Genomic DNA, 25,931 nt, shown 5'->3' on the forward strand with positions numbered 1-25,931 from the left:
TCAGTAATGTCTCATGAGGGACTTTGTCAAACATCTTCTGAAAATCTAATCACTGTATTCACCAACTCACCATTATCCACGTTTATAAACCCCGTCAAAAAAGATGTAGTAGATTGATGAGGCAAGACTTCCCTGGTGTAGATCTATGATGGCTGTATCACATTAAACCATGTCTTTTTTATATATGTTCTGTGATTTTGTTCTTTTGAATAGTTTCTACAATTTTTCCCCAGCATTGAAGTCAGACTCAGTCTATAGTTTCCTGGATCACACCTGGAGCCCTTTTAAGATTGGTTATATTGGCCACCCTCCAGTCTTCACGTATAATAGATGAATTTAATGATGGGTTATAAGTTACTAGTAACTCTGGGGTGGAAACAAATAGTAATTTAGTTTAAGTTATCTGGTCCCTTTCCTTTGAAACACTGTCATTGGAACTCAGATAAGAAATAACTATCTTAAGATTTGAAATGGGAATTAAAGCTTGGGTTTATAGCCAGGCATTTGGTACTGATTACACTCCTAAATTTTTATTTTTTTTTTAATTGGAAATTTTTTTATTGCTGTGATACACAATAAACAAGTACAGCAGCTGGTATAACACAACCATCATCGAAAGCAGATGTCAAAACACATAAAAACAGCCTTATACAGTAACAGCAAAATTTCGATAAGGATCCCCTACCCCCCGCCCCCCCAACATGCCATTGAGAGTCCAATTAGTCGTGAACAAAAATGTATTACTCCAGACTACAACATCTCGAAGTCAAAGCATAGAATGATTAAGTGGTAGGTATAGAAAATAAAGAAAAATAAGTCAGGTGGTTGCTCAAAAAAGCTTGAAAGTTAAGGGTCTCCATGTAATATAAGGTTCCCAGATCCGGTTGAATTTGGTAAGTCGTTGATATTTCAGCGCCGTGAGTCGATAAAGAAGGCAGACACCATCCAGACGTTTCAACAGCTCCTCAGAAGTAGGTGGGTGTGGACGCTTCCAACGATAGGCGATCTCCATTTTAGTCGCCGTGCACACTTGTTGCACTAGGATTTGAGCATATGGAGGTAGAGAATCACAGGGAAAAAATAATAATGCCTGTTCCAGCGTAAGCAAGCAGGGAGTGTGAAACAGGTCAGTGAGCAGCCGTGAAACATACGACCACAGGGGACTAATAAAAACGCAGTTCCACCACATATGGAGAAAAGTCCCGTCCTGATGACAATTCCGCCAGCATTGACGATCCACGTGCGGGTAGTAGCGATGGAGCCGAGACGGGGTTAAATGCCACCGGTAGATGACCTTGTAATTGGCTTCTATAAATCGGGTGGACACATTCCCACGAGATAGTTTAGAAAATATGGAAATCCAGTCCTCTTCCGAAAGGGATGTGTGAAGATCAGCTTCCCAAGCCTTCATGTGGGCATGTTTGCTAAACGGACGGTGCAGTAGTTGCTTATAAAGTTTGGAGATAAGGCCTCCAGTGGCCTTAGACGAGACACAATATCCCTCAAATAAGGAGTGTGAAGGAGCCATAAGTCCCCGGGATTGAACAGATAGTAAAAAGTGACGGAGTTGCATGTAGGACAGAAATTCCGTGGCCGGTAAGTGATATTGAGCACAGAGAGAGTGGTGAAGGGCAAGGGTCGGTCCTGATGCATGACTTGAGAAAGACACGAGACACCTCCAGCCTTCCAAAGATCATATGCTCTGTTGGGGAGACCAGCCGGGAAGTCAGTATTGTGGAATAAGGGAGTGAGGGGAAAGTAAGCATAGCGTCCCACCAGCCGGTGTCTCCACTGTTTCCAGATATTGTAGGTATGTCTGGTGCAAGGAGTAAGCTGCAGAAGAGGCCTCCACGTGGTAGCAGGTTGCCAAAGGAGAGAGGTCAGAGGTACCGGTGTAAGCCACGCCTGTTCCAGGGCTACCCAAGGTTTCACAGCCGTGGTGCAGTGCCAATCAATAATGGGCCGAAGTTGGGCAGCCACATAATACCATGTCAAATTAGGAAGTCCCAGACCGCCCGTCAACTTGGGCTGATAGAGAATAGTTTGGGCCACGCGAGGAGGTCGATGGCGCCACAAGAAACGGAGCAGCTTCCGCTGCCATTGAAGCAACGTGGCACGAGAGAGTGATATTGGCAGTGTCTGAAAGAGGTAGAGGAGCCGAGGCAACAGGTTCATCTTGATGGTAGCCAAGCGGCCAAGCCACGTAAGCGGCAGGGAGCCCCACCTCTCCGTCAAAATCCATTTTCTGAAGCAAAGGCAGATAATTAAGCTTATACAGATCACATATATCATTACTCAAGTACACCCCCAGGTATTTAAGTTTGGTGGTTGCCCATCGAAATGCATGAGCTTTGTGTAGGTGATCTACTATATCAGGTGAGCAAGTAAGATTTAGAATCTCGGACTTGTCCCAGTTTATCTTAAAGCCCGAAAGGGCACTAAAGTGGGACAGTTCAGACTCCAGCACCGGGAGAGATGCTATAGGATTACCAACTGTGAAAATAATATCGTCAGCAAAAAGTGACAGTTTGGGCTCACAAGCACGTATGGGAAAACCCTGTATCTTTGCATTGTTTCTAATAGAAATGGCCAAGGGTTCGAGAAAAATGGCAAAAAGTAAAGGTGACAGGGGGCACCCCTGTCTGGTACCCCTCTGGACTTGAAAGGGGACAGTATATCTGCCATTAATTTTTAAGCACGCTAAAGGATTATGATATAGGGCTTGAATCCAATTGTGAAAAAAGGAGCCAAACCCCATCTCTTGCAGGGTAGTAAACAGGAAAGGCCAATGTACCATGTCAAAGGCCTTCTCCGCATCTATGGCCAGGAGAAGATGGGCATCCCGGCGTTGCATGGATCCCCAAATTATATTAATAATTTTGCGGACGTTGTCACTCGCCATTCAGCCTGGGATGAAGCCAGCCTGATCTGGGTGGATGATATGCATAATAAAAGTGTTAATCCTATCTGCCAGAATTTTAGCCAAAATTTTTAGATCCAGGTTAATCAAGGAAATTGGCCGATAGGAGGCGCACAGTGCTGGATCTCTTCCGGGTTTGGCGATGATAGTAATGCCTGCAGTATTGGAGTCTGGATTTAACTTACCCCCTCCTCTGAGACAGTTAAAGTGGCTCTGGAGGTGGGGTGCCAGGACATGCTTAAATGATTTGTAAAAAGCGGCTGTCAAGCCATCGGGTCCCGGGGCCTTACCCGCCTTAAGAGTCTTAATGACCGCAAGAATCTCGGGGGTCGTGATGTCCGCATTCAATGTATCGTGCATATCCTGCGTGAGTCTGGGGAGGGGAAGGGCGCGGAGATATTGACAAATATCCGCAGTCTGAATATGGGATTCAGCGGAGTACAAAGTCTGATAGAAATGAAGAAATTGTCGGGTGATAGCTGCGGTAGATGTTTCGACCTGCCCCTGATCATTCTTAATTTTAAGAATGTGGTTTTGAAAGGATTGTTTTTTCAGCTGGTGAGCTAGTACCTTGCCCGCTTTATTACCACCCTCAAAATGGAGTTGTCTGGTGAGGTTGAGTGCATGAGTGATATGATCGAGCTCAAGTCTGTGAAGCTCCTCCCTGGATTGCATGAGCCTCGTCCGTAGACGATGAGAGCCAGATTTACTGTGCTGAGCAGTAAGATCCACAATTCTGGCCCTAAGGGTAGAGCAGGCCTCTTCCTTTTTCTTTTTAACATAAGAGGAATGAGAAATAAAATGCCCCCTGAGGTATATTTTAAAGCAATCCCATACAGTAACCGGAGAAGGGACAGACCCAGCATTTAAGAAAAAAATCTCTAATCACCTGCGTGGTGGTCTGCGTAAATTGAATCTCTTGAAGAAGAGAGTCATTGAGCCGCCAGAACTTAGAACCATGATCCCCGGTCGGTGTACGAATTTGTAGAGAGACAGGGGCATGATCGGACCAAGTCACCACCCCAACCTCAGGACAGCGAGTCAGGTGAAACAAGGTTTTATCTACCATCAGGTAGTCAATGCGAGTGTAGGAGTCGTGAGGTTTGGAATAAAAGGAGTAAGAGCGAGAGTGAGGGTAAGTGGCTCTCCAGGAGTCAACCAAGTTATGCTCTGAAAAAGATCTCCGAGGGCCCTAGTGTGCACCCTGGCGGTATGAGTAATCCCCTTAGAGGTGTCAAGGGTCGGAGACAGCGGCACATTAAAATCGCCGCCCACTATCAGGGAGCCCTGTGCATGCTGAGTAAGAATATGGTGAAGATGCCCAAAGAAGACTGCCTGTTCCCTGTTCGGGGCATAGACTGTAAGGAGAGTGAACTCCTGGTTAAACATCGTGACCACCAACAGTAAGTAACGACCCTGTGGGTCAGCAACCACCTTCTTGCATTCAATCACTACATGGGAGGCGAAGAAGATGCCCACTCCTGCATACTTAGCATTTTTGTTTGCTGCAGCAAAAAACTGAGTAGGGAATTTAGAGGACCTCATGAGGGATTCATATCTACGCGTGAGGTGTGTCTCTTGCGCAAAAATGATATCGGGCCTAGAAACGGCTGCCTCCCTATAAAAAAGAGAGCACTTCTGAGGGGAGTTGAGTCCCTTAACATTAAGGGACAAAACTTTAAACCCAGCCATGTAAACCGTCAGAAACCCCCCAAGAGACCTGCCACTGGAAACCTACGGCCCCAGCATAACAATAGATACCAGCAATGGTAACTAAGAATGTCCAAAGAGAATCTGAGGACAGCGCAACCCTCTGGGAGAGAAAAGCAAAAATGACAGAGGAGAACCCAGGAAAAAAAGAACCCACCATTAGCAAAAAATATGCAGCATGGAGGAACATCGCATCAACAACCACAGAAATAACAAGAAATGGCATGACCCCTATGTGGACCCAGCCATTGCTGTGGCCCCCAAAAATAACGCCTGCCATAGCCTCCTAGCAGACTATCTCCCAACCCAAATAGGGGAAGTGAGTAAAATCACTGAAGGAAGAAATGGCGCCCACCCCCCTCCCCCCCCCCAACAATGTAAACACAGAATAAAAAATGAACCATGCATCCGCATATGCAGAAGTGTCCCAAACCTGAAAACATTTATAAGCAAATATAGCAGTAGGAAGTCTTTCGTCGCTCAGAAGGAGAAGTAGACCAGCTTACGAGCGCAGGTGGAGAAATCAGGTCAAACCCTGATCAGAGGTGGGGCCCCCTGTTGGTCTCCGGAGCCGGCTGCTCCGTTTTCCCACCCGCTGCCACGTTGGTGTAGCCACCTGAGCAGATAGAGAGCCGGAGGTCGTACGGGGCTCCAGTAACCTCACATGGCCCATAGCAGTAATGCTCGGCATAGCTTCCTCCGGGGTGCCATATTTATGGGCAACGCCCTCGTGAGAAAACGAGAGGCCGAAAGGATGCAGCCAACGGTAACGTATCTCTTTAGCGCGGAGGAACGTGGTCACTTCCTGAAAGGCCTGCCTGCTCTGCAATGTTGCTTGGGATAAATCTGGGAATATAGCAATGGTTTGATTATGCCATGTCCATTCGTTTTTCGTCCGGGCCACCGCCACGATCTTCTCCTTGAGTTTAAAAGATGTAAAGCACACAATGATGTCGCGTGGTCGATTGGGTTGGGGAGCTCGCAAAGCTCTATGCGCCCGTTCGAATTGAACATCAGGAGGATCGAAGGCCTCCGTGGTATCGCTCTCCCGGAGCATAGAGACACAAAATTCACGTACCAACTCGTGGCAGTCCTCGGGCCCCATCGCCTCCTGGAAGCCTCTGAAGCGGAGATTGCTCCGGCGAGCTCTATTCTCCAGATCCGCAATTTTTGCTGTCAAGAGAGCATTCTCGGCCCGCAGTGAAGAACAAGAGGTCGTGTTAGCATTAATTTGTTCGGCCTGTCCCTCTACGCGCACATCTATATCGCCGACGCGATGGCCCAGGGTCGTAAGATCCTCTTTCACCTCCTCCACACGGGTAAGCAGGTCCTGCCGATACGCCTTAATATCAGCCCTGATCCCCGCAAACCACTCCCGGAACTCGGCACGGGTCGGGTGCTCAGAGAGGGCATCGTCCGCGGTTTCTCTCGCGCCGATAGCGGGGTCTGTGAACTCTGCCCCCGAGGCACCGCCATCTTGGCCACCATCCTCATCCATAGGGGAGGCGCTCACCTCTTTGGCGCCATCCTTTTGATAAGAAAAGCGTTGTAGGTCCGCGGGTTTTTTCCTGCTGGTCATCGTGCGGGAAACTGCACTCTCCTGCGTCGAAAGCGGAACGAATTAGGCAAATAGGATGCGGATTGCGATAGATTTAGTGGGGAGGCGGCGGGAGCTCTGGGATCAGGCAGCCATCTCGTAGCGTGACGTCACGCTCCCCCCCCTACACTCCTAAATTTTATCCATAAAACTGCATTTTTCCTCTCCCTAATGTTTTATTATGTATATTATATTTAGTATGCATGTTTTGTTTATAAATTGCTTTGACATGGACCAGTGCTTCTCAATATATATAAATGATCTGGAAAGGAATACGACGAGTGATGTTATCAATTTTGCAGATGATACAAAATTATTCAGAGTATTTAAGTCACAAGCAGATTGTGATACATTACAGGGGGACCTTGTGAGACTGGAAGATTGGGCATCCAAATGGCAGATGAAATTTAATGTAGACAAGTGCAAGGTGTTGCATATAGGGAAAAATAACCCTTGCTGTAGTTACACGATGTTAGGTTCCATATTAGGAGCTACCACCCAGGAAAAAGATCTAGGCATCATAGTGGATAATACTTTAAAATCGTCAGCTCAGTGTGCTGCGGCAGTCAAAAAAGCAAACAGAATGTTAGGAATTATTAGGAAGGGAATGGTTAATAAAACGGAAAATGTCATAATGCCTCTGTATCGCTCCATGGTGAGACCGCACCTTGAATACTGTGTACAATTCTGGTCGCCGCATCTCAAAAAAGATATAGTTGCGATGGAGAAGGTACAGAGAAGGGCAACCAAAATGATAAAGGGGAATGGAACAGCTCCCCTATGAGGAAAGGCTGAAGAGGTTAGGGCTGTTCAGCTTGGAGAAGAGACGGCTGAGGGGGGATATGATAGAGGTCTTTACTATCATGAGAGGTCATGAACGTGTAGATGTGAATCGGTTATTTACACTTTCAAATAATAGAAGGACTAGGGGGCATTCCATGAAGTTAACAAGTAGCACATTTAAGACTAATCAGAGAAAATTCTTTCACTCAATGCACAATAAAGCTCTGGAATTTGTTGCCAGAAGATGTGGTTAGTGCAGTTAGTGTAGCTGGGTTCAAAAAAGGTTTGGATAAGTTCTTGGAGAAGTTCATTAACTGCTATCAATCAAGTTTACTTAGGGAATAGCCACTGCTATTAATTGCATCAATAGCATGCAAAGTTACCCAAAGTGTTTGGGTAACTGCCAGGTTCTTGTGGCCTGGTTTGGCCTCTGTTGGAAACAGGATGCTGGGCTTGATGGACCCTTGGTCTGACCCAGCAATGCAATTTCTTATGTTCTTAACAATAAGAGGTTAAGTAAATAAAATAACTCATTTGCCAGGGTCATTAATCAGTCACAAAACAGTGCTAATAAACTGTGTTATTTTATTTTTATTTATATTCTGCTTTTCAGCAATTCAGAGTACTGTAGGTATTTTTCTATCCCCAGAGGGCTTACAATTTATTATTATTAATAAGCTTTTATATACAGACGTTCATGAAAACATCTCACATCAGTTTACATATAACTCAAGATCAGAAAATACATCGAACAGGGTGATTTTAACAGGATAAAAACAGGGTGAACGTATAAAGTGAATCACGAAAAAATAACATGAGGTGGGAGAACGGAGAGAAAGCCAGGCAACCATATGTAAAAGCATAAAGATTGGGTAAATGGCCTTTAAATTATATTAATGAATGATTATGAGGAATAAAGTCTGAGAGCGAGCTTCGGATCTTCAGGGAAACGCTTGACCGAAGAGCCAAGTCTTACGTTTTTTCCTGAACGTCCGTTGGCAGGATTCTTGGCGAAGATCAGGTGGTAAAGTGTTCCATTGAGCGGGACCAGCGGTGGAGAGAGCACGTTTTCTAAGGGCGGACTTGGCCGGGGGTGTGTAGAGTGAACCTTTGGTAAGCTGATCTTATGGTCTGGCAGATGTGTGATGTTGAAGAGGGAACTTTAAATCGAGAGAGGATTGCATGTGAATGGTCTTGTGGATCAGCATAAGAACTTTGTAAAGGATTCTAAATTTAATGGGGAGCCAGTGTAAATTTTTAAGAACGGGGGACACATGCTCTCCTCTGTTGGTATTGGTCAGGATCCTTGCGGTGGAGTTCTGTAGCATCTGTAAGGGTCTAGTGGTTGATGCGGGAAGGCCGAGTAGAAGGGAATTGCAATAATCTATTTTTGAAAATATGATGGCTTGGAGTACCGAGCGGAAGTCATGAGCGTGTAGGAGGGGTTTAAGCTTTTTTAGGATTTGAAGCTTGTAAAAGCATTCCTTTGTTGTATTGTTGATAAATGATTTTAGGTTCAGGCGGTTGTCGATAATGACGCCGAGTTCTCTCACCTGGATGATGGGCGAGAGGGTTGCAGGTGGTCAGATTATTGTTGTCCTGAGAGTTGATCAAAAGTTTGGTTTTTGAGGTATTGAGAACTAAATTAAGGCTGGCGAATAGGAGGCTGATGGACTGCAGACAACCATTCCAGAAGTCGAGGGTTTTTGAGAGAGATTCGTTAACTGGGATAAGAATCTGGACGTCGTCTGCGTATATGAAGTGAGTTACCTTTAGATTTGAGAGAAGTTGGCAGAGCGGGAGGAGATAAATGTTGAAAAGCGTAGGGGAAAGCGAGGATCCTTGTGGGACTCCCAGTGATGATCTGACAGGGTGAGATTCCTTGTTACTTATTCTGACCTTGAAATTCCTGTTGCAGAGGAAGGATTTAAACCAGTTGAGGACAGTTCCTGAGAGGCCAATGTCTGAAAGACGGTTGATGAGGATAGAGTGATTCACTGTGTCGAATGCCGCTAAGATGTCGAGCAGCGCCAGAAGAAAAAAAGTTGGGTTTTTTTTTTTAAATCGAGGCCCAAAAGTATGGTATCCGTGAGGGAGATTAGAAGAGATTCCGTATTCAGCGATTTACGGAATCCGAACTGAGCCGGGGCGAGGATTTTGTGATCTTCCAGGTATTCAGCACGTTTTTACCCAAGGCAATGGAGAGTAAAGTGACTTGCAACAAGGATTTACAGTGAACACAAAAATGGGGAAAAGAAAAAGAAAAGGAATTTTTTTTACATAGTAGCCTACCAATGATGGCAGATAAAGACCAAATGAGCCATCCAGTCTGCTCAGAAAGCTGCCTCTCCCCATAAGTCTTCCAATATAGACCCCACACCATTTTGGTTGCCCTTTTCTGGGCTGCCTGTATCCTATCTCTATCCTTTTTGGAGATACCTGGTACTGTGTTCAGTTCTGGAGGCTGAAAGGCCTCACCAAGGACCTGTATAAGGGCATCATTGCCATTTTCTTACTGATTAATCCTCTCTATGCATGCTGGCACCTGTTGGAAAAGTACGTGCGGGCATCCATATGCACGCATGTTATAAAATCAGCAACCCACATGCACAACCGATTTTATATCTGTGCGCACGGGTGATGACTTGCGCACGCAAGGGGGGGGGGGGAGGGGGATTTTGTAATCAACACACAGCAACACAATCAGGCCTTTCCCCAGTCTGAAAAAGGAGCAGACTGGGAGGGAACTCCCCTAACCCCCTATCTAACCTTCCCTTTTCCCCTGTCCGCCCCGATCCCTAAACCACCTTAACTAACCTCATTTCTTTTGTTTCCCTGAGCAGAAGAAGTTCTGCGCACTGGCTGGCTACCAGCGCACAACGTCCCAGTCCTGACCCTGTTTAAGGACCCAGTACTTCTGTGCATACTGGCAGGTATGCGGGTGGCCAGGCCACTCTGCTCTGTATGCGAGGCCCGGCCACGCGCATATCTGTCAGTATTGGCGTGTGCTGGGATTTAAAATTCCCCAGTAAGAAAGGCTTCATTTTCTTTTCTTTCCCACCACAGATGTGAACACCTGGCCCTTGTACACAGAATTCTTTGCCTTAGGAAAGGAAAACAGATCTGGACTAAGTGAACAGGAGAAAAAAAAAATCCACACTGTAGTGGTCTTATTCTTCATATTGCATCTGCTGGGATTAATAATCAGTCATAGAAAAACTAGCAGACATGGTCTTCCAATTGTGATGGCATAGCCTGCAAGAGGCGAGACCTGCAAAGGCAGAAGTGGGTGGTGCACAGAGACGTCACTGGTGGGTTCTAATTGGAGCAGGGGCAGGGCATCTTCTGCCTGCAATGGCCACCTTCCCCTCAGGCATTGGTGTCTAGCAGGACTTTGAGAAGAGGAAACAAAGCACATACGGAGACCAGGAAGACCCCAAAGTTGGAGACATTAGGATACAGGCAGAAGCAGGGCAGGACCACTGAAATACATGAGGCAAGCTAGGAGCAGACAGGAACTCGAAATGCAAGACCAAGTTCTGGCCAAAGTACTTACTATGAGCCTGGAATCTAAGTGTCTAGACAGAACAAGAGGGCTATCAGCAGGACGTGTGAGGACCAAGCAGAGTATGTAAGAGGCTGCCCAGCAGGTCCTTACAGCCATCCCCTACAGAACTGGCATTATTTGGCTTCCAGCATCTTCTTAATGCTCTAAGGTTAATGACACTGAAGTTTACCTCATACTGCATACAACTCTTAAAAATTGTATTTCTTGTGTTGGATGACTGGCTGATTAAAAAAGCCACACCAGTGGAGCAAAGGTCAAATAAGAAATTAGGCCTACTCCTTTAACCAAGCAACTATCACCACTACCGTCTTCAAAGAGAGCTGGGAGGGCTAAAACTGAAACGTGCACCAAGTTTTTAAGCACTTTTCCATTGGGTTTTTTTTCCCATAAAGGAATTTATTTAAAGGGTCTTCTATACTAACATTAGTCGAAACATCACATCGGTTTACATCTGGATAAACCACAATGACTGCGGAATGAAGTTAAATTCTATTAAATATCATACTTTCACTACTTTTAGTGCCCTGTTGTCTGACACTGCGTGAGCCTATTGCTGCAGAAAGTCACTTTCTTCCCTCATTCGCAGTTCTGAAGAAAGGCGGCCCTAATCTTTCTAAAAGCACGAAGTCTCCAGCCTCTTTTTGAAGCTACTATTGATCTTTGCAATGAAAGTGATATGGTTTTTACATCCTTAAGATTCTAAAAAAAATAATAAATTCTAATTTTATGAAAATTATTAAATTTGTATCTTAGTGGCTGAACAAACCACTAAGATACACAATGCCCAAAAAAAATTAAGTTTCCTCTAAAGGGGCAGATTAATTACCCATTACTTGCGCTGAACATTTGTCACTTTCTAAGCCACAGAGTCCTTCTGGCTACAGCTAATGCAGATGTTGCCCTTACCAGAATTGTTATTAGAGAATAAGTATAATCTCCTATTCAGCAGCCACTAGGACTGTGGAAAGCTATTTCAGCAGATGTGCCCTAGATGCCTCAGACAGAAATGAAAATTGCAAGTTATGTGTGTAAACCACTGTCTTTCCTCTTTAGCCTACTGCAGTAGAGAAATCAAGCAGAAGGCATCTCTGATATAGTCAACCTCCACCGATCAGATGGGAAGACAGCCATGGTCTGGGCTATTCTCCGCTGGAGCATCAGAAGGTACCACAGCTCCCACATAGGAGGTTCATGAAGAGAAAGCCTCGGAGTGGATCCCAAGTCGATAAAATGGATTATAAATTGGTTGGAAAAAAGACAGGACATTGAGCGGTGGTAAATGGAACCTACTCTGAGGAGAGAAGTCATAAGCGGATTGCCTCACGGATCAGTTCAATATCTTTGTGAGTAATATTGCAGAACAGTTAGAAGGTAACATTTGTCTTTTTGCAGAGGACAGCAGACACCTGAAGGAACAGAGAGAATGAGAAGCGATCTAAGAAAGGAATGGTCGAAAATTTGGCAGCTGTGATTCAATGCCAAGAAGTACAGAGTCGTGCATTTGGGGTGCAGAAATGTGATATGCACAGACAGGGAAAGAGACCTCTGGGTGCTAATGTCCGATCATCTGAAGGCAGTGAAGCAGTGTGACAAGGAGGTGGCCAAAAGCAGTGCAATGCTGGACTGCATAGATGCATAACCAACAGGAAAAAGGCGGCGGCCGTCATGCCTTTGGTAGAGGTCCTTGGTGAGACCTCACCTGCAATACTATTCTCAATTCTGGAGACCAAATCAAGAAGGACAGACAGAATAGAAACAGTCTGCATCGAGAGCCATATATGAGAGGAGACTGAAGAACTTGAGCATGTAATCCCTGGAGAAGAGAGACAGGGGAGATATGATACAGACCTTTGAATACCTGAAAGGAACTAATGATGCACAGGAATCAAATCTTTTCCAATGAAAAGAAAGCTTTAGGTCCAGGGGACATAATACGAAGCTCCAAGGGGGTAGACTCAGGAAATTGTGATGGATGCATGGAATGCCCCCTTGGAAGAGGCAGTAATGACAAGAGTAATAGTAATGGGATAAACACAGGAGGATCCCCTTGTAGATAAAAAAAGGAAATGAAGGAAAGAGGTAGTCTATACAGAGCAGTAGTTACTACACTTCAAAAATAAATAAATTTACTGGGCAGACCAGATGGATCACTTGAGCCTAACAGTTACTAAATCATCATAAGCTATTTCACATAGCAAAGTAGAATGCTCAAAGTCCAGTTTAAACTATTAATGATCTACCTTCCTGATCAGAGACTGGAATAGTTTAAATTTTACTAAACATGTAAGCTCAAGTGCCTAAAATGGGCATACATTTATCTAGTCACTATGTCAGTTATTATTCCTAAGGTGTATGCTAGCTGCCAGCAAAGAGCTGTACGTGCTGCCTCCATAGCCGGCACACGGGACAGAAGCTGGACTTGAAAAACATGCGGCAGTAAAGCAGGAAGCACAAAAAAACAACTGCACCTTGAGAGGAAAAAAACCCAAGGTATTTCTGCTTCAGAGGAGTGTCCTACATCCCAATCAGAACACCTTAATAATAATGAAAGCTGATGTAGTGACTAGGCGCACAACCAAGACGCACAACAGGCCACACAGTCGGGCGCACAAGTCACGATCCAACAGAACTGAAGAGGGCAATATACAGCGCACAAGAAGTGCACCAACGCGCCGCCACTGTCCATCATGCTGTGAACCAGCCGAGCCTCAGAGTGGGGCCTAGCCTGAAGGGCTGCTCAACCCCCAATCCCCAAACATCACCGGAGGCGGGAACAGCCGTCTGATCGCTCGTCGAGCAGAGTCCGGGAAGAGGGGAGGGGAAGGGTCTCTAATCAACTCCACTTCTCTTCTCAAACAATTTAAAAACTTTTACCTGAGCTCAGCCCATCCCAGCTGAGTACAAGTACGGTCTCCAGCCGTGGAGGGAAAGAGTAAATACCTTCACCACCACGCTCGTCTTCCTGCACCCACTGCCTTTCAGCATTTTTTTTTAACAGCTAAGTCCACACCAGCTACCGGACCAAGGAACTCACCTGAGGCACCATGGAAATCACGTCAGGAATTCTCAACTGAGGGAGGAGCTTAAAGTATTACCACAGCAGAGCGGGCTGAATTATTCTTCTCCTAAACTTCAAAACAATCCCCAGTAGTAAAATGCATGTCCATAAGAATGAGACTGAGAATACTGGTGGTCTGATGTCACTGCAGGAGTATATATATACTGTGATGTCATCTTTCCTCTGTCTCCATCTGCTGGTAGAAGTGCATAACCCACTGGTTCTGGATTCATTTGACTGGACGCTAAGAAAAACAGGTTTGCATACCACCATGTGGCACGTGTGCCAACCCCCGGTCTAGACTATCTTTCCAGCCTGAATATAAAACAAAAAAACTAAGGAGACTGAACCCCCTGTGCTGCCCCCCACCCATGAATTGGCAGCATGCAGCACTTATAGCATTAAATCAAAGAAGGGCCATAGGAATGCTACAAGAACTGGCCTAAAAAAAAATTGCAGGTATTTAGTTTGCTGTAATTTCCTAATAGCCTGTCCAGCAATCCACTGAGATCTGGTAATACATGTAGGACAGTGGTGTCACCAGAACCTTGAATGGCTCATTCTGAATAAAAAGGTCATTTCTAGAGAAAAAGAATAAAAAATAAGGATGATTCTTTGGGATCTTTAGTTCATTTCTGTTGTCTTCGCACAATGAACATTCTCCACAGGGGATTAAATATTATCAAATTCGACAACATACCTGCAGTCAAAACATGTCCAAATATAACTTCCGACACCTCCTCTGGAGCGACGCGCGCCCTCTTCAGAACCTCCGTGATTACAGCAGAGCCCAACTCATGGGCTGGCAAGGCAGCTAAGGCGCCATTGAAGGAACCTGGACAGACAAACACACTCATTGGAAATACGTTTCTGGAGAACTCAGTACTTGTTTCTCTGAAAGGGAAAGATAAATTACCCCTGAAAACGTTTCCATGTCACTAAAGAATACTCTGAAAGATTTGTTGGCTATAAACATTTCCAGGTCAGATTCACTCAATTTTAATACTAGAACCACAGTATGGCTGAAAAAAAAAAAAACTGATCTGGCACAAGCTTGGTCTTCTTAAAAGACAAGATTTAAACAATAAATCACCGTTAATGCAAAAACTAATTAAAAGGCATGAAAAATAAAAAAAAATGTATATAAAATGAAGGAATCTCAAATTGTTAAAAATAGTTGCAATAGCGATGCAGTAAAAAAAAACAAAACCCCCCCCCCCACAATCTGTGTATGTAGGCTGCCTGTAAACAGCTGTGCAGACTGCAGTATTTGTCTTCCTAATCAGAATATCTGAAAGGAAATCTCATAATGGTTCATATTCATCTGAAATTTTCTTTTTGGTAATTACATTTTTATTGAAAAGTTTTCATGAAAAAACATAAAATCAGAAGATATACAGAGCAACTCTGCTTAACATCCCCGCATTTTGTACAAGTACAGTTTATTCAATCCTCTGTTTTATTATGTCCCCAACCCCTGACAACCACCTTATTTTCCTGTACTACCCGTTTATCAAAGGGCCCACAACTCCTTTTAAACAATGGTAGCCTCTCTCCACATATATATGGAATACAAGAGATGGTAACACATAGCACATAATATATATTTATACAGCCCGAGATCTCCAGGGGCTTCCTCTTTTCCCAATCACCACCATTTCACACCTAGCTGCTAATAAAACGTGAGAGATCGACGTGGCAATTAGTTGAGGAAGTCCATCAAGCTCAGCTTTATTCATTTGAAAATGTGTTACCATCTCTTGTATTCAACCATAAACCAATGGACAGGAATTATCCAAAAGTTCCCAAGTGGAGTACATTACTGGAATTCACTTTATTTAAAATCCTTTGTATACCACCTATACAATTTAGGTAGGTCTAGGCGGTTTACACAAGACATACATAATCAAAATGTGAACTAAAAACAAAAGTAAAATGAAAACATGGCGGTGCATTACCACTCATGTAGAATTTTTCTAAATATATGTGGCCAACCTTTTCTTGGTAACTCAATGATATATTCATATAAAGTAATTGTATCATAAGAAAAATCCAGCGAACTAGTGAAGATATATAATCCCTTAATGAGAATTTCTCTTTTCAAGGGAGGTTTTATAAACAAATTGAGTATAGTTATAGGGCCCAAGTTTCTTAATTTAACAAATTTATATGTTGGTAGTTTTAAAGAAGAAACCCAATAATGTACTCCTATGGTGAAACACACTGCTAATATATTGGTATTACGGAATGGCTGAATTCAAGGAATGGTAACTTAATTTTATGTCTTGTTATATAATTCATTTTTGTATTAAAAAGTAGTTTATTGTTTACAGCTCTCATCTTTGTATGGTTTGTTTTTCTTGCTCCTTTTTTTCCTTCTCTGCTGGAGACATCAAGGAAAAGGCAGATCACTGCATGACGACACAAGCCAGGAGAACTCAACCTAAACTCAAAATCCATTCAGCAGTGAATGAAGGGGATAAAAATAAAAATTCTAATTACAAAGCTAAACAGATGTAACCTAGACGTCACAAAGAACCAAGAGGCATCAAACCCAAGCATTACAGGTTCAAAAACTGTGCAGAGCTGCTTACCTGTAACAGGTATTCTCCTAGGACAGCAGGATGTTAGTCCTAACACATGGGTGACATCAGATATAGCTCGGCAAGGAAAACATATGTCAAAGTTTCTAGAACTTTGACATATGTTTCTAGAACTTTGACTAGGCATGTCCTCGCAGGATCATTCTTCAGTCTTGTAACATAGAATTACAATAAGACTCAAATAAAAATAAGAAAACTCAACTCCATGGGGTGGCGGGCAGGTTTCATGAGGACTAACATTCTGCTGTCCTAGGAGAAGATCCGTTATAAGTAAGCAACTCTGCTTTCTCTAAGGACAAATAGGATGGTAGTCCTCACACATGGGTGAATCCCTAGCTAGAGGCTGCCCCCCAACACAAAAGGGGGACCAACAAGCACCAACCAGGTGCCAACGGCCACAACACCCACAGTGCTGTTGGTAATTCAGTCCATAGTTCAGTTAGTAATTCAGTCCATAGTTCTGTCAAAGCTGGACTATTGCAACTCCCTTCTACTAGGTCTCCCAGCCATATCCACAAAACAGTTACAAATGGTGCAGAATGCTGCGGCAAGGTTACTCACCAACACAAACAAAAGAACACACATCACACCAATTCTACTCGGCCTACACTGGCTTCCGATAAAATCCAGGATCACCTTCAAGACACTAATGATGATCCACAAGGACATCATGGGCATCGCCCACCTTCATCTAAACACGCAACTCCGCCCCCACACATCACAAAGACCCATCAGATACAATTACAAAGGATCTCTATATGCCCCCCCAATCAAATCCCTATTAAGAAAATGAGCACTCTCCACAGCAGGGCCCACCCTCTGGAACTCACTACCTCCAGAACTCAGACTAGAAACATGCCATCAAACCTTAAGAAAAACTTAAAAACATGGCTCTTCTGGCAAGCCTTCCCGGAACTGAAGCAACACTCAGACACTGGTCAACAGGCAATTTAGAACATCACATACCTCGTGAACTAATCTCTCCTCATACGGACTGTCACCAAAGACACCACTGTTGATGCTCTAGTACATCAACTAGTGTCATGCTCTGATCATTTCACCCAACTTTGTACTATTAACTGATACACTCAATTAGTGCATTATCTTGTAGACAATTATTCTTGCAACATTTATAATCCGTTTTGTCATATTATTAATATCTACCTAATAGTCACGTTCTCATGTTCAGAAACTTTGTTTGACATGCTCAGAAACTTGTTTGAGTTGCTTTAACTTGTTATTTATATTTATCTAATAGCCACGTTCTTATGTTCAGAAACTGTATTTTTATATTTACGTTCTTATGTTCTATGTAACGCCTTATCAGCGACTGTTTTGTTTTATGGAAACCGACCTGATTCGATATGTCTATCGAGAATGTCGGTATATAAAAATTCTAAATAAAATAAATAAATAAAGAGGGGGGAGACAGCCTGAACCCAAACAATGGGCCCTAGGCAGGGAGAGTTAGGTTCTACACCTCAAAAAGATTCCAGAGGACAGACTGGCCAAACCTACTTTCACATCAGCCATCCCTATCCAGACACTAGTGAGATGTGAATGTGTGGAAAGAACTCCACATTGCAGGTCTCCTCCATGGGAACTGCTCACAAGTGGGCCACAGGCATTGCCATGGATCTGACAGAATAAGCCTTGACATGACACCAAGATTTATTTATTTTATTTATTATTTTTATATACCGACATTCGATCTGAGATATCACACCGGTTTACAATCAGGTACTGTAGGTATTTCTCTATTCCCAGAGGGCTCACAATCTAAGTTTTTGTACCAAGATGCAGTCCCGCCTGGACATAACAGAAGGAGATGCAATCTACTAACCAACTGGATAGTGTGTTTGGCAACAGCAACTCCCAATCTATTCCTGTCAAAAGAAATGAAAAGTTGGGTGGACTGTTATGGGTTTTGGTCCACTCCAGGTAAAAGGCTAAGGCTCTCTTGCAATCCAAATTGTGCAGTGTTTGTTCACAATGATGTGAATGGGACCTGGGAAAGAAAGTTGGCAGAACAATTGACTGGTTAAGATGGAAATCCGTCACCACCTTAGGCAGAAACGTAGGGTGCGTCCATAAGACCACCCTGTCATGATGAAACTTGGTATAAAGTCTATAAGTCTCTAGGCCTGGAGCTCGCCGACCCTGTGCGCTGAAGTGACCGCCACCAAAAATATGACCTTCCAGGTCAGGTACTTTAGGTCATAGGTGTGCAGCAGCTCAAAAAGGAGTTTTCCCTCAGCTGAACTAGCACCACATCGAGGTCCCAAGAAACAGTGGGAGGCCTCAGGGGAGGCTTCAACTGAAGCAGGCCCTGCATGAACCATAGCACTATAGGTTGTAGAGAGATGTGTGTATCACCTACATCATTGAGGTATGCACCACGAGCACTAAGAAACTCTGACGTCACTGTGACCTCAAGGTCCATTGAGCTCTGCACATGTGTAAGCGTGCCAACGGAGTAACATGGATGGTTGTGGCCCAAGAACCTCAACATGTGCCACGTTTATATCTGCTGGCTGTTATGGATGCCAAAGTGAGCACAGCAGAAAAAACAGTCATTTGGTGTCATAGGCAGCATCCTCGAACATTGTGTGATGCCCCCAAGCAGAGGATACACACACATCATGTGGGTCCGTAATAGACATAGTCCTTGGGCACCAACGAAAACCTGAGGCCATGACGATAGGAACTGAAAGAGGCAAAAACAATGGAGGTGGCGTGCGACCGACACCGGCGAGCACCAAGGCATCGCTGCCACAGGGGGACGGAAGTGAAAGAAAGAAAAAAGCTTACCAAATGACTAAAAAACAAGAGGGAACCAGAGAGGGACCTGCACTGAGAGAGACGCGAGAGAAAAAAAAAAGCGATCGGCGAAAGGTTTTCCCAACATTTCTTAAAAAGAGCACAAGCTCAGTGACCACGAGGTGAAAGCTCGGGGGGGGGGGGGGGGGGGGGGGAGGAAGACTGCAGAGGGACCCCGCGTGGACAGACACGTGGTATAGGACATGCTCAGTATGCCTTGTCAAAGTACTAGAAACTGACATTCTCTGCCAGGTCCCATCCGATGATGTCACCCACCTGTGAGGACCACCATCCTGCTTGTCCTAGGAGAATGACCTTTAGCAATACAGAGAAGATTAAATTTTAATAAACCTAACAGTTGCCATTTTGACTGTAGCAGTGCTGCATGCTAGTTGTGGCTGATCCAGATTAGATTTCTTGACCAACTAGTTCCTCAGGCCAGCCATTTACTGGGGATGCTATACAGCAAGAAAAACGCAGTAGTGGTTGAGGGGAGGGGGGAGAAATAAACCCCAACTTCGTCTTATTGCAGGATTAAGGCAATTGCTATTTGATCGAGATTTTCTGATTGTAACTCGTGCGATCATTTTTCCTCACTTAGATTATTGCAACAGTTTGTTTATCGGTCTTCCTAAAATGACATTACATTTGCTACAATTACTGCTTAACTCGGCTGCGCATCTAGTATCCCATTCAAAGCATTGTGAGCATATTTCTCCAGTCCTGTATAATCTGAATTGGCTACCAATAACTGAACGCATCACTTACAAAAAATAGCTATGATTGTTTTTAAGTTGTTAACTTCAGATTCCTCTTACTGGCTAAATGCTCTTCTACACATTTATAAACCATTAAGATGTCTACGTTCCTCTCAATTGAATTTACTAGAAGTTCCTTCTGTTCAACATGCTCATTTATATAGTACTCGTGAGACCTCTTTTTCCATTGCTGCGCCAACACAATGGAATCTTATTCCATTTGAGCTCAGGTCTTTGGATGATGCAAAAAAGTTCAGACAGTTATTGAAAGAGCACCTTATCCATCGTGCATACAACATATTCTAGATTGCTGCTAGCAGAATACCTCTACAGATGTGAGAAGCCTGTTACATATTGTGGGTGATTGACCATTTATTTTGTCTATATGAGACTGGTTATTTCTGTCTATATGAAATACACGTAATTTGTGTGGTATTGTATTTATTTTTATGTTTTCATTATGTATGTTAATGCTGTAAATCGCCTAGGCCTCTCTGTGGTAGGCAATCAATAAATTTTAATAAATGAAATAAATAAATAAAAAAACCCAAAAAAAAAACACGACATCTATGGGTGGCTCACAAATTCACTTGTGCTGGATTGCAAAGGGAATTCCTTAGCTGCTGCGTCCTCAGGGACAGACCTGTTTTAACATCCACTTTGGGGAGAGATCACAAGTACAGGAAAAATGAGGTAATACTGCCCTTCTATAGGTCATTAGTGACATCCAACTTTAAATACTAATGTACAGTTCTGAAACCACACTTTTATAAGGACATTGGTTCAAAGAGAGACTTAAAATGGTACAGGGCCTGCAACACAAACCCTACTGGAAGAAAGAAAAAGTAGGGGGTATAATAGAAACAGGGTAGGTTTCAGAAAAGAACAGGAAAGTGTAGCTTTCTATAGAAAAAGAGCAGGTATATGACTGTGCACAAAGCAGGAGGCATATCAGCTAAATAGATGAACAGTTTCCTGATGCTTGATAGTGATAGAACTGAGGGGCTGGCTTTGTATTCTGAAGACCCACCCCATCAATAGTCTATTCACTACAGTGACAATCCTTTGTCTAAGAGACATGGTCCAGAGTGCAAGATTAAATGCATTCCAACTGCAAGCCCAAAAAACCAGAGTTCTAGCCACAACCTGAACAGAACCCACTCTGATCTATCATGAACCCTTGCCAGTCTACAAGACACCTGCGAGTCATAAGACAAAGGATAACCCAAAACAAGTAAAACTGATCATTGCAACAGCCCAGTTGAGCGACATTCCAAAAAACCTGTAACTACATAGTAATGTTCCAAAAAGGGAGGAGCGCTATGGGCAGGGAAATGAGGCAAATTCATTCACTGGCTCTATTCTCACACAAGAAGGGCAGTGAGACATTTACACAAAAGAACTACACTCCAAGACATTAACCATGGTTCTGCAGGACCAGATTTAAGGGTTTGGCACCCATACACAAAGCCCAAATATTACAGGGGATTGTCAAGCAGTAAAGTGTCTAGAAAATCTTTTGTTTAAACATTCGGGTAGACCAAGCTATGTCAAGAGGGACCTTTATCAGATCCTGTTTGACGCAGCTAAGTGAAACACAGACCACATGAGCGGACCGTGAGGAATGGAGTACGAATTTCAGTGTCTTGTGACATACTGTTGAAATGTAATCACCTACCCGAATGTTTAAATAAAAGATTTTCTGGGTACTTTACTGCTCGACAATCCCTTATGATATTTGGCTTCTACTTGATGGCTTGGTCTTCCATGGCGGCACCCATTTGAAGCTGTGCTGGCATACGGCCCTAAAGCAAGCAGAAACAGGATCCTCTTTGGCCTGGAAATTTGACACTCCAGACAGTTGTGTATGCCTACATCCGGGCCTGGGCGTCTGTGTGAGACAGTCCAATAGACTAATCACTCACATCCTGGCACTGTATGCCTATCATTTTATATTGTAACTGATGATCGTGCAACCCTTTGTGTTATTTCTTTAATATGCTCCTTGTTATACCTTTTGCTTAATTGTTAAGAACTTTGATTTTGATGGTTTTATTTTTGTAATCTCTTAGCCTCAAGTACAAAAATTTTAGATTGTCAGCCCTTTTAGGGAATAGTGAATTACCTATTGTACCTTATTGCAAACCGATGTGATATCTCTTTTTGAAATGAACGTCGGTATATAAAAATCATAAATAAATAAATAAAATAAATGATCAAATATTGTATAGTAAAACAGCATGTAGTGACACAGGTGTTGCTGTAGGATTCTTGCAATCCCACAACCCTATTTAACTTACAAAATAGTTATCAGGAATGCACCTGTAATGAATTCAAGATAAAGTGAAGATGAAATTCTATTAACTTTGTAAGGGTGAATCGAGAGAAGTTTAATCTGATTAGTCAGTTGTCCTATTGACATGGTTTATCCACCTGGAGTCACTGGCTAATGATCCTGGTACCGGCAGCTATTCTAAGTTACTTTCAAGCACGCGCCCCCAGTCCCCACGTCCGTGGCTAAAGGAGCCCCCTCACTCACACGGTCTCCGTCTTTAGCTCCAAGCAGAGTTAATTTCCCTACGTTAATTCTGGAATAAAGCGCGCCACTCGGGATTACTCCGGGACAGCGTTATAAGAGAAGCGTCCGGGCGCACTGCATGGACTTCACCCTCCTCCTATTCAGTTTCTAAATGAGCTCGGTGGCCGCTAGTTCTGAACGCAGGGAATAAAACCGCTGGGCTTTAAACCCTGCAAGCGACGCAATTAGAGGCGCCGAGTCCCCAATGCAGCCGCACGCGTACTGCCCGCGCAGAGGGAGCGTCATTACGGGCGCCACACGACCGCAGCCAATCGACAAGCAGCTCCGTTTTCTGGCTCTACACCCGTCAAGCAATCAGAGGAAAGGGAAAAAAAACGCCGGCCAATCAGGACACACTCGTGCGCTATGGTTCTACATTTCCTAGCCAATCACCATGAGCGTGCAAAGGCGGAAGTTTGTTTTGTTACTCCCGCCGGCGGAGCAAATCGATGCAGTCACTGAACCCTGCGCTCCTGCCGACGTCCCCGAAAAAAAAAACCCCACTAACAAACTTCAAAGCTGCAAAAACGACATCCATGGCGTAACTGTTTCGTTTTCAAGTCGGGAATTATTATCTTGAGCCTCGCCTGACTGGAGAAACGCCACGGTCTCCCCCTTGCAGGATCTGCGCGCAGCGCCTTCTAACCCTGCAGCAGAAACGAATCGCTGCCCTACTTACAGCCGTTTGCATGCAGTAGAAGATTTCTTTACTAGGACTTACCAAAGTGCAAAACACAAGGCGTTGGAAAATGCACGTTCCGGATGCGTTTCCACCGACCTGTCCAACTATATGCAACGTTCACACGGCAGGCAGGCAGCCATAAGAGCAGTCTTTTTAAAAACAAGTTTCACAGCGCTCGGTCCCTAATTCTTAGCGCCCGCCAACAGTCTTTATCTCGGAGGAGAGATCTGCCCCACAATAAACCTAGAAACGTTTGCTAGGACGCCAGCCACCTCCCCCGAGCCAGAACGCAGTTTCTGAGGGCCGGGGTCATGGAAGGGGCAGCAGAGGGTAAGCTGGCATGGAGGCCATTTCCTGTTGCATGAGCTGGGAGCCCCGGGCGCCGCTTACCTATGGGAGTTCTGGCTGCAGCCACGATCACCACCGGATCCGAGCCGGCGCTCATGGCTGCTCGCTGGCCCCGATCCTCTCCAGAATGTAAATGAAGGAAAGCTTGGGTCTCCTTCCCTCCCTCCAAGGGGCGGGAGAAAGAGGAGGGGGCGGGTACCGGCCCGCCCCTCACCCTCCGAACGGGGAGGATCGTGAGAGGGCTCCCGCGGTTTTCTAACATCCAAAGAGGGGCGGAGCCGCCTTGGGCTCCACCCCCCGCTCCTCCGTTTTATAATAGAGTAGGGCTCTGGCGGGGCGGTGCTCTGATGTCCATTTTTTTCTTTCAGAGAAGAAGGAATCCTCTTGCAATCCCTCATTTGAATTTTTTATTGTAATATTTCTTTACCTTGCTATATTTTTCTCTATTGTTTCTTTCCCTCTAAGTACCCAGTTCAGTCCAGACTCCTAGGTTTTGCCTCCCTTCCAGCAGGTGGAGACAGAGAAAGTTTCACTGACACTGGCATATAACCCAGTGTGCCACCTGCAGTCCTCCAGTGTTTCTCTGTCTCCAGCAGAAGGTAGAGATGCAAAACTTGCAGTCTGTGCCTGTTAAAAAAAAAAAAAAAGGATTTAAGAGAGACATGTTCCCTCCCAGGAGCTTGGTAGGTCCTGTTGGGGGCCATTCATGTTAGTAAATCCTCATCCCTCCATGATTCTTTTTTTTTTCAGAATAATTTTTATTGGCAGAAAACACAACCAACCAGCCAAGTAAGGAACATAACATAACAAGATCAATCCCACACAATGAGGGAACTGCAACAAGAAGGCATATGACATTCCCAGATAGCAGTAGCCGCCTAGGCCAGTAGGTGCTCTCTGCCCTTTACTTATTTCTGAATTGACCTCCCCTCCCCCCTCCTTCCCACCCTCACCACCCCACAACCATCCCACTCACACTTCAGTCACACCAGGCCACCCCCCCCCCTTTTCCCACCCCCTTCCCCCCAGAGACCATATTGTGGATCCAATCATTAGTATACCCACTCTCCCGCAGACCGGCCTGGACTGAGGCCGGCAACATTAAGACACATTGAGCCCAACAAGCCCCATACAGTTTATCAGTCTTTCGATGGCCTTTCAAAAAATCCAAGCGTTCCATCTGCAAAACCAAGGCCATATGCTGGAACCACGCTACTGAAGTGGGGGCCGTCACGGGTTCCGCCCATCCGGACATTATGGTGCGGCATGCCAGCATGGCCGCAATGCGTCCAAAGCGGTCTTTTGATCGGCTGACCTCGGCAGTGCAAGCTTGTGGGCTAGAGAGAAGAAACTTTCCTGTTGTGGGCGGCGGCGCTCCAGTGCACGTAGAAATCACTCCCACCACTGTGGCCCAAAAAGAGTGGAGAGTAGGGCAAGAATACAGTCGATGCACCAAAGTGCCCTCCTCTTGGCCACATTTAATAAAGAGAGGAGAGTCAGTTCTCCCCATCTTAAATCGTCGCACATTGTCACAGTATATCCGCTGAAGTATGCGAAACTGTACTTCGCGCAGTCCAATGTCCGGTAGCTGACGGTGTACCGCTGCAAAACATGTCGCCGAATATTGCACGGTAATGGGTTCTCCAAAAGTAGCAGTCCATTTTACCGCCAGCACATCCAAGCGCGGGGTTGGACGCAACGATCTGCCAAGCGTAGCCCAACCCGTTATGGTATTGGCAAGACTAGCCGTGTCAAATATCTTGATAGCATAGGAGGATTCCAAGCTTACCCTGTCCGATGTCCAGTGAAAGGAGGTCAAATAGTGCCTGGTTTGCAGATACGCAAAGAACTGATGAGTCGGTAGGCGATAAGTGTTAGCTAAAGTAGCAAAATCCAACAGTATATGAGTGTCAGTGTCATAGAAGTGAAAAGCAAACATCGCTCCATTAGACGCCCACTTATGAAACAAAGCCTCACAGTCCCTTCCCGGCAAAAATCCCACATTTCCAGTCAAGGGCAATAGTAGTGAAACCACCCCATCCAATCCCCTCAGCCCCCGTAACCACCGCCAGGCCGCAATGCAAGGAGATAGCAAAACTCTAGGGTATTCAAGCCTACGACGCTCCACTATGCTGGACTGGATAAGACTCAGGGGCGACCAAGGGGCAGCCATGCCAGATATAAGCCCCTGTGCACAAAATTTATAGTCCCCCGTAAGCTATTCCCCTATGAAGCGCAGCTGGCATGCAGCGTTGTACAAACGAAAATCAGGCAGGCCACATCCCCCTTGGTCCCATGAATAAGTCATAGTCATGTAACTAAGACGGGCTTTCCTTCCCCTCCAAAGAAAGCGCTGAATGGCCGCGTACAGCCCTTTTAAGTCCTTATCCCGTAACCAACAGGGAACCATAGACAGGACATACAATATCTTAGGGGCTATGATCATTTTAATAAGAGCGCAGCGACCAAAAAGGGACAAGGGGAGCGAGGCCCAAGCCTCCAACTG

The 25,931-nt window shown here is 44.8% G+C and overlaps 1 protein-coding gene across 1 annotated transcript in view; it reads right to left on the reverse strand.

The window, feature by feature from the left end:
- The window catches only part of ACAT2 (acetyl-CoA acetyltransferase 2), a 66,274-nt gene extending 42,752 nt beyond the window's left edge, over positions 1 to 23,522 (reverse strand). The window contains exons 1-2 of the mRNA XM_029596698.1: positions 23,468 to 23,522; positions 14,337 to 14,471 (exon numbers count right to left, since the gene is read on the reverse strand). Coding sequence (XP_029452558.1) covers positions 14,337 to 14,471; positions 23,468 to 23,522 — 190 coding nt within the window. The remainder of the gene's footprint in view (positions 1 to 14,336; positions 14,472 to 23,467) is intronic.
- Between the last annotated feature and the right edge of the window lie 2,409 nt (positions 23,523 to 25,931).

The sequence above is a fragment of the Rhinatrema bivittatum genome, chromosome 3 (assembly GCF_901001135.1).
Source record: "Rhinatrema bivittatum chromosome 3, aRhiBiv1.1, whole genome shotgun sequence".
Classification (NCBI taxonomy): Eukaryota; Metazoa; Chordata; class Amphibia; order Gymnophiona; family Rhinatrematidae; genus Rhinatrema; species Rhinatrema bivittatum.